At 46.8% G+C, this 15,558-nt stretch overlaps 1 protein-coding gene across 1 annotated transcript in view; it reads left to right on the plus strand.

Moving 5' to 3' along the window:
• Nucleotides 1–5,005: 5,005 nt before the first annotated feature.
• Nucleotides 5,006–15,558, plus strand: part of DNAJC24 (DnaJ heat shock protein family (Hsp40) member C24) — a 54,156-nt gene continuing 43,603 nt past the window's right edge. Inside the window, exons 1-2 of the mRNA XM_018567842.1 lie at nucleotides 5,006–5,036; nucleotides 9,955–10,092. Of these exons, the coding sequence (XP_018423344.1) occupies nucleotides 9,979–10,092 (114 nt within the window). The 5' untranslated portion in view covers nucleotides 5,006–5,036; nucleotides 9,955–9,978. The remainder of the gene's footprint in view (nucleotides 5,037–9,954; nucleotides 10,093–15,558) is intronic.

A 15,558-nucleotide genomic window follows, 5' to 3' on the forward strand; every position in this document is an offset into this window, starting at 1 on the left:
CCAACTGTGATATTTACATATTAACATGTTATTGAAGTGTCATTCTGAGCCTGATGAAGGGGACCCCCTGCGGCCCCGAAAGCGCTTGTGTATTGGATGGCAATGTGCCATTAAAATGGATCATTGACTAACAAAAACTGGTGTGCTGGTGACATTATTCCTTTATTCTGTTTTGTTTGTAGGCCACAGCTTAGATCCATGAGATATATATATATATATATTAGGGATGCACCGGTACTAGTATCTGTATCAGTGCGGATGTCGAGTATTTGAGCGAGTACTCGTACTCGCCCAAATGCTCCGATGCCTAGCCCGATACTTCCGGTATCAGGAAGCCGGGCAGCGCGTCATGACACGCTGCCCGGCTTCCTGATTGACCGGCTCCATGCTCTCTCGTCACTTTTGCCGAGAGAGAATGTAACAGGCTTCCCGGCTAATCAGAAAGCCGGGCAGCGTGTAATGACGCACTGCCCGGCTTCCTGATACCGGAAGATACAAAGCACACTGAGAATCCAGGAAGTTGGTGAAAGTGATGGGCAGACTGAAGGCAGCGCTCATTACATAAAAGGGATTTTTTCAAGTAAGCTTTGATTGCATCAGCATTGTAATAGGAATACATACAATCAGGAAGCCAGGGCGTGACGGCGCACCGGCTTTCTGGTTGGTCGGGAAGCCGGCTTTATGGTCCCTCGTCACCTTATGATGAGGGAGCATTGAGCCGGCATCCCGGCCAATCAGGAAGCTGGGCGCCGCATAATTACACAGCGCCCGGCTTCCTGATTGGCCAGAAAGTCGGCTCCATGCATTCTCGTCACCTAGTGACGAGAAGCTTGGGGACGGCTTCCCTGCCAATCGGGAAGCCGGGTGGGGAGTCTTTACACGTTGCCCGGCTAATCAGGAAGCCAGGTGGCGAGTCATTACACGCCGCCTGGCTTCCTGAATGGGACTTATGGTACTCTGTATACGTTATCGGCAAGTACCGTAAAAAAAAATATTGGTACTCGTACTCGATACCAAAATACCGTATCGGTGCATCCCTAGAGTGACACCAACCTTAAAAATGCATTCCAGTACCTTACCCATTAACAATATTGTATCTTATTTGTGTATCACTCAGCTGTAGATCCTCAAATTATCTCTGAATTGGTGCTGACACTGTCCTTCCTTCTGAAGGGTGGCTACTTTTGTTCCCCATGGTCCCTGTGTGTGTTGTAAAGTAGTCACCGCTCCAAGCTCACTCCTGTGATGAATTACAATCTAAATACAAATTAGTGAACTAAATGTGAGATTGTAGTCCATCGTGGGAGTGAGCTGGGAGCGGTGACTACTTTACAACGCACGCAGGGACCACGGGGAACATAACTGGCTGGGCAGTGTATATTTATCTAATCTGGATTCATTATTGGAAAGAGTTTAATACTACTTTAGTGTATCCAGCCAGTGAAATCAGAAAGATGGTACGATTACAGTTAAAGAAAAAGTTTTTGCTCAAAAAGAAGAATTTTTTTATTAACCCTTGCAGTGGGGTACCCCCCCCCCCCCCCCACTGCAAGGGTTAACGGCTCATTTGTGTCTAAAAAGTTATACTTACCCCAAGCTCCAAGCCAGCTTCTTCTTAGGCCTTGTTCACACCAAATGCAGATCCGTTTAGGTTTCTGCACACGCACTGCAGTGGGTTGTGCTGCGTTTTTGATGCGTTCCGGGCCGTTTTTGGTAAAACAAAAATGTTTTTTTTTGTTTAGTTTAACATGGGCTTTCAGTGCGTTCCAGTCATTTGCATGCGTTTTAGATGCATTTGCATGCGTTCCAGAGCAGGTCCAGAGCATGTAAAATAGGGCTTGATGCAGTTTTTTCACCTGCTCTGGACCTGCACGCTGCGATGTGAACTGGAGCAAAAAATACCATTGGAATACATTGGACGCAGTTTTAAACCAGTCTGCAACTGCTCGGCACCTGCTCCGCGCTTGGTGTGAACAAGGCCTTAGACTGGTCCTTTCCACATCTCTCCCCCTCCTCTGCAGCAGTCTAAGGTCCCATAAGTTAGTGATGCACCGATCCCAGTTTTTCAGTATCGAGTACGAGTACCAATATTTTTTTTCCCGCTACTCGCTGATGCCGAATACTGATACCGGAAGTCCCATTAAATAACCTGGGTGGCATGTAAAGACTCGCCACCCGGCTTCCCGATTAGCTGGGAAGCCGTCTCCATGATCCCTCGTCACCGCTTGAGGAGGAAGCATGGAGCCGGCTTTCAGGACAATCAGGAAGTCAGAAGGCATGTAATGACTCGTCGCTCGGCTTACTGATTGTGGAAGTTCCGGTATCGTGATAAGTATTGGGAGCATTTGGCATCGGCACCGATATCGACACTAGTATCCATGCATCACTACCGTAAATCATCAATATCTATACACAATGGGGGGAATTTATCAACATTGGAGCAGACAAAATCTGGAGCAGTTGCTTCTCTCTTCAGTTTGTTCAGTTAAGATTTGAAAATGAAAGAGAGAATCTGATTGGTTGCCATGCAATTTTCTTTAAAGCGGACCTTTACCCATATATTTAAAATAACAACAAACACACCTTTAGAAATGTTTAGTAATGACAATCTACAGTCACATACCGTGTTTCCCCGAAAATAAGACACTGTCTTATATTTTTTGGGGCTAAAAAAACCACACTAGGTCTTATTTTCAGGGTAGGTCTTTTTTTTTTTTTTATGTGCAACAATCCACACTTATTCATGTACAACAGTCTACATGTATTCATGTACAAAAATAGGGTGATCAGGGCTGTCAGGGGTGCCGTACCTTTCCAAGAGCAATTTGGTAACCAATCGCTGGCCAGAATGAGCGAAGCGCGCTTTCACTATCGATTCCTCACAGGCAGAGTGCATTTGGTATCACTCCGCCTGTGACAGGAGCCGGGACTATAGAGGAAGTATCGGCTTATGCGGCTTTGCTCCCCCCGGTGCCGCCTAGTTTCCTCTAGCGCTGGCTTCGTTGTCACCGCTGATTCTCTCCTGCCTCTCCCGCGGCTCTTCAAGTTCCTCCTTATGCCACCACCGGCCCTGGGAATGGTCACAACTAGGTCTTATTTTCAGGGTAGGTCTTATATTTTAGCAATTCCCAAAAATAGTACTAGGTCTTATTATCGGGGTAGGTCTTATTTTTGGGGAAACAGGGTACTTCTAGATAATTGCCGTCTTTGTATTCTTTGCATACTTTATTTCTCTTTTCTTCCCCAGTCTTCTGACAGTGGCCATGTTTGCTAAGCGCAGATTACTAGTTCTCCTTTTACTTCCTGGATTTCTGACACGTGACTAGACATGTGACTAGGACATGTGACTAGGACACGTGACCATGCACATCATCTCGGGGGAGGAAAATGCCTTTCCTTGAGATCTCATGAGATTACAGATGAGATTTCCCAGCAATGCTCTGCTGATGTAACCTTCCCAGGATGCAAAGCTTTTGCACATTACGTAATTTGTGCCAGAAGAGGACCAGGAAGTAGATGAACTCTATTTGTAAGTAAATGAAAAACAAGTTTGTTTAACTAATGAATTAAATATTATTTTAAATCAGCATTCAGAGCTGCATGCTGATGTGATTTTAATGAAAGGGGGTAAAGGTCCGCTCTAACTTCCTTTTGTGTCTCTGGGACAGGAAATGGGGGGAAATTCCCCCAGGGGTACACATACAGCAGAACATGAACCCTTTCCTACTCCATCCAAAAATAAGAAAGAAAGTTGTGCCTATGCATACATTTTAATTGAGCGCCAATTCACAGAGACAAGCAACGGCACCACGCCTCGTTGTAAATAGCATCTCAAAGCTGAAGCAGACAAAATCTGGAGCAGCTGTGTATTGGAACCAATCAGCTTCTCTCTTTTATTTTCAAATTGTAACTGAACAAACTGAAGAGAGAAGCTGATTGGTTGTCATGGGCAACTGTTCCAGATTCTGTCTACTCCAGTTTTGATAAATTCCCCTCATTGTTTGGTAAAGGGCGACGCAACACACAGGGGTGTCCCAAGGCCGGGTGTCACCCGGTCTCTGGGACTGGGTGACACCCCACACGCGATTACGTCACCTCACGCATGCACGGTGATGTCATCGCACATGCGCGACATACTAATTGACGACTGCCGGTGGCCATCTTGGTGATGGACGCCGGCAGAAAGAGGAGGGGACGTTTACCCGGCCGGATGAGGTATGCCGCCGGGTCCTCTCCTCTCTCCTGACACTGTCGGGCTCTTGGCCCATGACAGAGTGTCCAACTTTTTAGAGGGGGTGACACCAAAATGACTGTTAATCATTTTGGTGTCACCCCTGCAATGGTGATAACCCAGGTGCGGACCGCACCCCCTTTGTGACGCCACTGGCAACACAACACTCATACTGTGTGTTGTGGTGCAATGGATTTTGGAAAAAGGGTCATGCACTTTTTTGCCCATTGTGGTGCGTTGACATGACAGCTCATTCATAATAAACAAAACGCACATTAATGCATATGTGTTAACGCACCGCAACTGATCACTTTCGTGTGAATAGGCCCTCAGATAATAAAAACAGATGGAAATGCAATGTACAGATTTTTAGGTTAAATAAAATAAACTCATCTCCTGTCTACCAGCGATCCCATGTCAGCAAACACAACATCATACAGGCTGCCAGGCAGAAGTTTCATCACAGGAGCTGTCTTAGGTTTCTCTACCATAGAAGCAGTGTTCTCTACCCTCTGTGTTCCGGCTTCATCACTAAACTGATATAACAGCATCCCAGAAAAATGGATATTTCACACAATCGACAACTTACAGTGCAGGAAACAGCAGCGGGATGGGGACTGATGCGTGCTGGTTGCCATGGAACCCCAACAATAACACGCCAGAAAGCGTTTGAATTGGACAATAAAGTTGCTAGCATATTGAATCGTGACGCTGTGGGTTCGCTAAGCATGACGGGAGCTGTAGTTCCCTGCTGAATGGCGCACGAGTGGCGGATGAAGGAGCTGCTTTGAGCGGTGTGACCTGGTGGGTTTGCTGGATGGTGACGGAGAGAGAGGTGGTTGGAGTCTTATAGTGTCTTATTATTGGCGGGTTGCTCTGTATTAACTGTAAATGGCGTCACAGATGGCCTAATAGTGTGGCCCGGTTGTGTTATGGTGTGAGGTTTGGAGGCCAGTGTGGACCTGTTCAGGCCTGTCCTTTTAATGAAGCAGCTTCAGGTGGCATCTCTTTGGGTCGCGTGGGTGGGGCAGCAGGCAGGGCGAAATGGCCATTCTGCTGCTCATTGTTTGCAGTGTGGCTGCTGCCCCATTTCTGGTCAGATGTTCCAGGTTGCTGAGAGCCGGTGTTCTATTGAGATGTCCAACTTGTCGAGATCTCCAACTCCCGTCAGTGCGCCTCCACCTAAGAGCAGTATCACATTCTCTAATTTGCGTTAGTGAGCCTGCGCGGGCATCCGATAGCACAAGCAGTGATGCCAGTCGGAGAACTTGATGAGGATTGCGATGCCGCACAGGCAAACCTAAGGCAATTGGGCAAGTCGACGAGGCTTGGAAAAAACGCCAAGGCTGGTGCACGCGCACTAGTGCCGTCTCGTTGAAATCTCCAACGGATGTGAAGTTACGAGTTGGAGATCTCGATGAGTTGGCCATTTCGACAGAGCACTTGTATTCCATCGAAATGGTCAACTCATCGAGATCTCCAACTCGTGACATCACATCCGGGCACTTGCCAGTAGGCGATGGCGCTTTTACGCCTGCGCCAGCCTTGGTAATTTCAAAATCCGTAGAGTTCTTCAATTCCCGTCAGTGCGCTTGTGTGGCTTCACAATCCTTGGTAAGTTCTCCAGCTCTTGTCACTGTGCCTTCGCGGCCACCCAAGAGCAGTATCAAGTTCTCTAATTGGTGTTACTGCGCGCCCAGGTGGAGAACTTGACGAGGATTGTGAAGCCGCGCAGGCGCACTGACTGGAATTGGAGAACTCGACGAGGATTCAAAAATTGCCATGGCTGGCGCACCAGCGTCACCTCGTCGCAGTCTCCTACTGGCAAGTCACCGGAGGTGACGTCACGAACTGTAGATCTTGACGAGTTGGCCTTTTCGATAGAACACCGGCCTAGGGAGATGGGTAAGGGCCATCTCTCCACCCAGATCTTGCCGACATCTCACCTCATGAGGCAAAAAGTCTTGTCATTTTTTTTTGCATAGGAGCCAATAAAGCATTGCAACTGTGATCAGTGGATTGCGGGTGCAATGCTCTGACTTCTGCAGACGCTTCCTCCCAGCCATGTCCATACTGAGATGCGAGCATTCAGTAACATGGAGGTGAGGAAGAATGACTGGACTACAAGTCACCGCACTTGTATTCCATTGAAAACAGCAAGTCCCTCTAACTCAGTGCCTGATGAGAGATGTCGTTTTCTCCTTTCACAGATTCTGTCAAAGGATCTGTGAATGGATGGTGTCTGTGTGGGTGGAGCCATGCAAATTAATTAGGGGAAAACCGTTCAGTTTCACAACCGTGCAGCTCAGTGTACGTTCTCGTCACAACTTGGTTCTAGAATAAATGGCTCCCATGCAGCAGCATCGGCGTTACATCACTCCCTGCTGTAGTCAGGATGTCTAGAGAGCTGGCAACTGGAGCATGTCGGCACCGGTGACTAAGCTGGTGGATGTCTCCACTCTTGAGTATTTGTTGACTTTAGTCCCTGTTCACAGCTATGTGTTGTGTGAACACGTGCCAGTCCTTGAACACAAAGCGTTCAAAACCTGCATCATGCTTGTGGTGTCATTTCTTAATGGCACCCCAAAAGTGACCGTTGAAACTAGGGATGCACCGAAATTTACTGATGTGGCCAAAAATGGGGTGCATCCCTGGTTTCTCTTCTCCCCGCTGGGTGCCGCTCTGTGTCCCCTCTGATCCCTGATGCTCTCTCCCGCCTGTGTTGGCAGAGGCAGCAGGGATCAGAGGGGACACAGATCAGCACCTAACGGGGAGGAAAGAAGCTTTCAGGAGGTCGAGGAGAGAGCTGTCAGCTGTCATGGGAGGCCAAGCTCTCCTCCCGCCATGCTCAGCCTCCTGTGACAGGCGAGTCAGGATGGAGAGCGGAATACAAACACTCAATGATCAGTACTGAGTGTATTCACTATCATCGAGTACCAAAAAAACCCGCAATATCGGTGCATCCCTACCTTGAGCTGGCTTGTTCTTAGGCCGGTCCCGGGAGCCTCTCTTCCCTTCAGCTGCAGCAGCCTAAGGTCCCTTAGTCATCACATTCTACACAGTGTATAGGACGTGAGGAAGCCAAGGGACATACCATTGCTGCGCAGCGGAAATGGGCAGGAGGGAGCGCTGTGGTGGCCGGCTTGGAGGGTCAGGTGAGTATGTTATTTTTGACCCTAGGCAATAGCTAGCACTTAACCCTTGCAGTGCAGGGGTAGCCCCACTGCAAGGGTTAATGGAGAACTATGAGGTGAGTGTTTTTCCTAGTTCTAGCCGACCTGTGACAATGAGACTCACAGGTCGGCTCAGTAGATTGGGAAGTGAGCGAGCAGATACCGGCTTTCGCTCACCTCTCGATCCTGTCACGGCTCTCTGCCGTGATAGGGGAGGGGCTGGATTCCCCCCGCTCCGATCCGCCAACGCTGACTGGCGTAACGGACGGGGGAGGGGGCGGATACAGCTGGCTCTGCCTCTAGATAGGCAGAGCCAGCTGTCACTCACGCAGCTGGGCGGATCTCGACATCGATGTCGGGATCCGCTCCGGCTGCGGCGTCTCAGTATACCGCGAGCTGCAGCTCACGGTATACTGCGGCGTCTCAGTATACTGCGAGCTACAGCTCGCGGTATACTGAGCCTAGGGTGACGGGAGGACGCTAGTTTGTGTCCTCCCGTTACCATAAGGAGAACTATGGGGAAAAGCCCTGACCCCATAGTTCTCCTTTTTAATAAAATTTTTACCCTGAGTTCTTCTTAACCACAGACAAATCACACTAAAATAAATACATGACCCTTTTATTTTAAATTGATTCACACTGCGACGCATGGTAATAAGTTATCATGTGCTGTAGTGCGACTCAAGGCACATGTGAGGGCTACCGTGTTTCCCCGAAAATAAGACAGTGTCTTATTTATTTTTTTTCACGAAAAAAGACACTAGAATAGTTACATGTGCAGCTACCTCAAAGGTAAGACCTAGCGCTATCTTCAGGTATGTCTGTAATATAAGACCTACCCCGAACTAGGTCTTATTTTCGGGGTAGGTCTTATATTACAGAAATCCCTGAAGATAGCACTAGGTCTTATTTTCGGGGAAACACGGTAGGTGCATTGGGGTGACATTAAAGGCAATTTTTTATTTTTCCCTACCCAATGTTAGTGTCTGGACTTACCTTAAATCCTTGGTTCTCAACTGGTGGGTCGTGACCCAACAGCGGGTCGCGACCCCGTGTTCGGTGGGTTGCCGCATGTCTTCCACTTTTCTAGGTGAGAGGCTCCTCAGCCTCCCCCTAGCGCAGCACTGTCAGTTCTTGGGCCAAGCAGCCATTCAAAATATGCTTCCCGGTACTGAGCATCAGCTTGAGGTAAGGTGGGATGGGGTCATGGCTGCGAGGGAGCTCCATCTTTACGTGAATTGCTTACAGCTCCCCCACGTGTACTATAGAGGTGATCTGGACCGGAGTGATCTCACATTCTGGCTCCCGGCACCTCTACAGGGCGTGCAAGGGAGCTGTACAAGCAATGCACATATGGATGGAGCTCCATCACAGTTCAGCAGCCCACACTGGACCCAAGGCTGAGGATCCACTCCAGTTCTCGTAAGGTTGGGAGACTGGGTGGATCTTAGGAAAAAATAAATAATTTTTTTTTGGAGTGTGTATATGTGTGTTAGAATGTCTGTGAATGTGTGAGATTGTGTCTGTCAGTGTATTTGAGGGCCCTACACACTAGTTAAGTGCGGTAATCGCATAGTCTTGTGCGATTAACACACTGTACCACGCATTCTGGTGTGGGAGGTGTGCTGCCATTCACTTAAATGGCACCCCAAACACACCACCCACCCACATTTCGATTGCCCGCATTGGAACGCTCTGTGCAGCAATTCTATGCTTTCCATTGCAGTGCAACTTGGGTCGCGACTGAATGACCAAGGGCAAATGTGGGTCCTTAGGTTACACAGGTTGAGAACAACTGCCTTAAATGATGCCTATTGATCCGATCATCTTCTTTCCTATAGTTTTCAGCCGTCCCTCCAGCGCTGGTGCGGGTCTCCGATACAACGCTGACTCCTCTGTCCTTCTTCTCTTCTCTCATGTCCCACTGTGTCTGCTGGTGCACACTGCTCCGTAGACTTACCTTGTGTCTCTCCTCGTCTCCCGGCCGAACATCTGAACTGCGCATGCGCCCACCCCAAGATCCTTTGCGACCGCCTGAGACTCTTCAGATGTTCGGACAGGAGCGCACGGCGACGACACAGGTACGTTTAAACCTGATTCAAAAGTTTTTTGTTTTTTTTAATTTAGGTTTTTGCATATATCTTTTGCTTGCTAGCAGTAGATATATGCAAAAAAACGTTAGGGTTTAATAACCCTTTAACCCCTTCGTGACTGACGACGTACAGTGTACGTCGCCAGCATCGGGGCTGTTTAAACAGACTCCCGGCGACTTTTGCCGCCGGGAGTATGGCACCGAACAGTGTAACATATGCAGTCTTGTGCAATGCAGGATCGCACCGCAGAGATGTGAACGGTTCAATGCACCCAACCCCGGGCTTATATAACCTATGAATAATCATGCTTGTACTGGATACAGTGCGGAAATGCCAATACTATGCCTTCAAACCAGTGTTGATTGTCATGTACTTTGCATGTTGTGTTATTACACAATATTGAAAATAAAATATGTAAAACCAAAAAAATTGAAAAATTCTTTTTTGTTTATCTAAGCTTTCAAAGATGTGAGATGAACGTATGCTCATGGCTTCAAGTGCAGCGACACAGAAGGACTGGTACTGTATTCTCGGGGCACATCCATCCGACAGCCAAGCAGAGCTAAAACAAAAGTACCAAAAGCTAGCTCTCTTAGTGAGTATATAACATTATACACGTGTGTGTGTGTGTAAGGACCACTGTGTCTGAATTGCATGTTATCAATCTCTCCAGGAACCCGGGACTTCTAAGCCAAGGGAGCAAAGCAAGGCTGCTGTTATTTGTATGATTGTAAGTAGGGATGCACCGAAACGTATCAGCCGAAAATGGCACTTTTGGCATAATGCCGAAAGTGCCATTTTCTGTCCGATACAGCGGTGCATCCGATCTTCTCTCCTCCCCGCTGGGCGCTGCTCTGGGTCCGGGGAGGAGAGAAACTGTCACAGGAGGCCGAGCGCTGCGAGCGGCCGTCGTCTCTCCTCCCCGCAGCGCTCAGCCTCCTGTCACAGATCAGAGGAGAGCGGTGTGTGGGCGGAGACAGCTTGCCGAGCTCTGCTCACTCAGCCTCCTGTGACAGCATGTCATGATGGAGAGCGGGTACAAGCAGTCAGTGTTTGTAAAGAATTGAGGACAGAGTATGGTTACTATATCTTCAATTATGAATGAGTGGGAAGTGATCTACATCACCTCCTGTTCATTCATAATTGTGGTTATAGTAACCATGCTCTGTCCTCATGTTATCAATGAACAGGAACACTCATAAAGGATTCCTGTTCATTGATAACTGGGGCTGCAGCAAAAGAGATTGAGGACTCTGTGTCCTCAATCTCTTTTTCGAAAGGGAAATATCAGGGGGTCTATACCCCCAATATTTCCCTGAAGCCCCTAAAAGTAAAAAAAAAAATTAATAAATAAAAATAAAATATTTCAAAAAGTTAAAATAAAAAACTTTCAGTTTTGAAATGTTCATTTCGGTGCACCTCTAAATTGTAAGCTATCACAGAACCTGCATTGTATATTATAAGTACATTTCCTGCAGCAATTTTCTTTTTATTATGGTCAGTGAAATCTGTGGCAGGTTTAAAGAACTCTGGGATTTTATAAAACTTACCCTTGCTGTGGGACTGCCCCGCACTGCAAGGGTTAAGTGCTCTTTTGGGTCTAGGGCACAAATAAAGAAGATGCACTCGCCTATCTTCCCCTCTGCTCCGTTTATGGAATGCCTCCCGGCGTCCTTACGTCTAAGGCCCCATTCACACTGAGCGATTTATCGCGCGGTAATCCGCGCGATATCGCTCTCCAATGCATGGCAATGGGGCTCTGTCCGTCGCTGTCGCGCGTCGCTACAGCAGGACCCTTTTTGGTGCGGATTTTGCTGCGATTCTAGTTTGTTCAATGCAACCATTTGTGCGACAAACGCGCAATTTGTGAATCGCTCAGTGTGAATGGGGCCTAATGGAAGTCAATGGATCTACATTAGACATGATGAAGTCTGTGGTCCCTAGACCGCCAGAGCCCGGGGAAGAAGAGGCTGTGGGGACCGATTTGGGAGCCTGGCGGGGGCCAAGGATCAGGTAAATATATCTGCTTTATTTGAGACCCAAACAAGCATTTAACCCTTGCAGTGTGCGGTAAGCCCCTGTGCAAGGGTTCGTTTTGTAATTCCTGGAGTTCCTATCATGTGTATTCTTACTTGAACCTTGTTGTGCTTTTGAGTATTTCTGCCAGATATGTTCAGTAATCCAGTTTGAGACTTTACCTTTTAGTTCAGGAGATTCCTTTAATAAAGACCAGCCACTGCTGCTCTGTCTCCTTGTGCAGGCTGACTGGTCTTGTCTCCGCCTCTCCTGTAGTTTTCTGCACAAAGCCTGTGGTGGGTGTAGCCTGCTGAGTCCCTGCCACAGCTCAGCACTATGCACAGCACAGTGATGATGTCATTGCTACTTTTACAAGGTGATGTCTGTAATTGCAAATGTATTTGGTGTCTAATAAGTGGATTTATATACTATATTGAGGAATTTATTTAACTTTCAAAGTATTTTATTAATTTTCCAAAGTACAATAAAACAATAAAATAGCACACGATGCACAATCAGTATAGCATACAATTGCCTTACAGTTTCTTCCACATTAGCATAATCAAGTAGTAGGAGGGGATCACTAGAGGCCATACACACAATATATAATAGTTCTGTACAACAGAACATATCTATCCACCTATTCTTGCCAATTTATCCCCCATCACTAAAATCAAAAATCAGAACAGTCTGAGAGGAATATCTGGCCTAGGGATCCGCCTATGTCTAAAGCAAACATTTGTTATGATCTCCTCCATATCTATATCAATAGAATACTTTCTGTCCAGCATCTATGTACTAAACGGCTCACATGTGCGAGCATGAAGAAAAAAAAAAAACAGACAAAAAGAGGAAAAGGAAATAGATACTAGAGGAAGCAGAACAGCTTAAGTGTCCGAAAAGAGTAGCTCCATCCCCGACCAAATAGCCCAACATCTACTTAAACCTTAAACATAGTCCCCAGAGAAAAATTCCAGAAAAGTTATACAATGAAAATTACCCGATTTCCAGCACCCCTGTATATAACAACCAGGGGGACCAGGTCAATTCAAAACTTTTTTTATTATCTTGGAGGATGCTGTGAAGTTTCTCATGGACCATAATCCACAACATTTTTTGTTTGACCAAGTGGAATGGAATTGTTGGTGTTTTCCAAGCCCTAGCTATGGTTATTTTGGCTGCCAACAGAAAGAAAGTAATTAATTTATCCAAAGCTTTAGACAGTCCTGGAATCGGGCAATTCAGCAACACATATTGGGGATCTCGTGGGACTCTCACCCCAGTAACCCTAAATATTAGAGCATAAAGCCGGTTCCAAAAAGGTCTCAATTTGGGGCATTCCCACCATATGTGATATATCGTGCCCGAGTGTGCACATCCCCTAAAACAATGTTGAGGAATTTATTTAAATGAAAGTTACTGTGCCCGGAGTTCAGTTTTTTGATTGACATTAAATTGCATCCAGGCTGATATAGAGGGCATCTTCCCTTCCTTACCCTGTTGACTAGGGGTGGGTGCAGTGACGTGCGTGGCAGCCGCAGTTCTATGCAGAATAGGTGTTCTTAATATACATGTTCATAGATAAACATTTAAAATAGGTCAGCTTAATGTAAATCTTCTCATGTTATGTTTTATAAACCCCGTTCCTATGAATAAGTTGCTTTATGTGGGGCAACCATATTTTTTCCTCACATGCAGTTCTTTCTTGCTGCTTTGCAAATCTACATGGTGGATTTGCTTTACTACTACTTCCATCTCACAATGCGAGCCTGCAGACTCATTGAAATCACTGCTCTTTGTGTGGCTGATATCTTGGCTCAATAGGTCATGGAGACAGAGAAATAGCACTGAGCCATTGATCTCCCACTCGTGCAGGGGTGGGCAACTCTGGCCTTCCAGCTGTTATGGAACTACAAGTCCGATGAGGCATTGCAATACTGACATTACAGGCATAACTCCCAGAGGCAGAAGCATGTTGGGATTTGTAGTTAAAGCACAGCTGGAGGGCTGGAGTTGCCCAACCCTGCCTTTGACCTTTTTATTTCCTGCAGTTTTCAGAATCCGTGACATCATGGATCCTTCCTCTTCTTCGTTGATGGCTGCAGTGGGTGATTCTTCCTCTTGGATTGAGCGGTAGTCAGTACAGAAGTATTGTGAACCCGGGTTTCATGATGATGCACCCCCAGGAGGTGTGTCATTGACGGCCTGTTTTCACAGGAAGTGGGTTGGATGATGCTGGCCGTCAATTAGCTTGGAAGACCAGCAACACTGGATATTGGAATTGCAAGTCTAGAGGGAGGCAGTGTTAGAGACGAGGTAGAATTTGTAGCTAGAACTGAGTTTTATTGTGTGAGGGTGCGAAGCTGCGTAATAGGGGAAAAAGACAAAAACAGACTTGAGTAATGCATTTCAGATGGGTCTGCCTTACACTCTGTTTCTCAGAATGATCTTGCGTGACATACAAGGAGAGTCGTGGGCTCTACGCTGGAGACTTGGAGAAATAAAACCATTACATTCTATGCTCATCTTCTGTTTGACATGTGTGAAGAATCGCTGAAGAATGGCCAGACTCCGGGATGTCTCGTATGCATATGTAAATCAGCTTTTGGGTTCCATTTCCTGCTGGCGATCAGATGAGAACCCAGCCACTGGTTCCTGTCAGAGTTCACCCTCCTTAATGATATTTCTATGGAACCGGCACATGCATGCCGACTCACCACTCCTCTTCTGTGCCAGCCAGGGCAGGAGAAAACAAACTGCCTTTTATGAACGCAGATGTTGAGTTCTAAAGCCGGCAATGTCCCACAATGCACTGCACGGCCATACATCAACTTCAAGTGTATGTACAGCCAAAGCTTTGGTTTTACTTTTGATTAGGATAGAGAAGGGTTAGAACGCCTGTGCAGTTTGTATTGCTGCCTGTGTCTCCAATCAGTGGGTTTGCTCTCTCTATTTGTCCTGGTGACCACTGTCACCGAGACAAAAAGTGATGTGAAATCCTAAATTTTCCAGTTGTCACGAGAATTGTTCGTATGGCATCTGAGGGGACTTTCCCTAATGTGGTAGATTTATCCTTACTTCCTGCTTTGTCTCCAGGAAATGAAGTGAAAATAAATCTCTCCAATGGACATACAGCCAAAAATAAAGTGACCGGAGTTGTTCTTTCCTTGCTTGTTGAGGGAATAAATGGCAATCCCAAATACATTGCTTGTAAACTTTTTTTGCAGATCTTTCCCTGGTCTGTAGATACTGATATAAACGTAACATGCAATTTTGATAATGTGTGCGCTAAGCGGAAGGTCTGTCTTTAGTCATTCATCAGTATCGGTGTTGCTACCATTGCAAGTATCCTACCAAAGATGTGCAAATGTCATACAGGCCATTGATGCCTATAGATTGCCCTCAAGCTCTGGGATGACTTCTGTGCTGAATTGCTGTCACTCCGATGTCTTTTGGGCCCAACAGGGAAGAGTGAGGGAACATCTTAGTCTAGATGGGTCCCCGTCTTTCCTCCTGAGCTTGGCTTCTTTTGAGGTAGTGGAATGGTATTTATTTTCATATTCTCATGGATTTCAGATTGTTGTGGATCTTTATTTTATTTTGCCTCGGGTGGGCTACAGGCGTCTTTGTACCAGACCAGGCTTGCCTCCCTTTTTTGTTCTTTGTGGCTAGGGATGCACCGATACTCATATTCACCCAAATGCTCCGATACCTTCCCCGATACCGTAACTTCCAGTCAGAGGACAATTTCCTCTGACTGGCAGTGCCGTAGGGGGAACATGAAGCCGGCTTCCTGGGCAATCAGCTTCCTGATTGGCCAAGTACAATTGAGCTGTCTTCAGGGGCAATCAGAAAGCCTGGCGTCGTATCATTACCTGCCGCCCGGCTTCCTGATTTCCCGGGAAGCCGGCTCCATGCAAGCGAAAGCATCGGTATCGGTACTCTGTATTGGCTAGTACCCGTAGCAAAAAACGGTATTGGTGCATCCATATTTTTGGCCCCTGATGAGGTGTTTTAGCCACTCCATCTGAGAACAGATTTTTAT

The sequence above is a fragment of the Nanorana parkeri genome, unplaced genomic scaffold (genome assembly GCF_000935625.1).
Source record: "Nanorana parkeri isolate BGI_ZX_2015 unplaced genomic scaffold, ASM93562v1 scaffold30, whole genome shotgun sequence".
NCBI lineage: Eukaryota > Metazoa > Chordata > Amphibia > Anura > Dicroglossidae > Nanorana > Nanorana parkeri.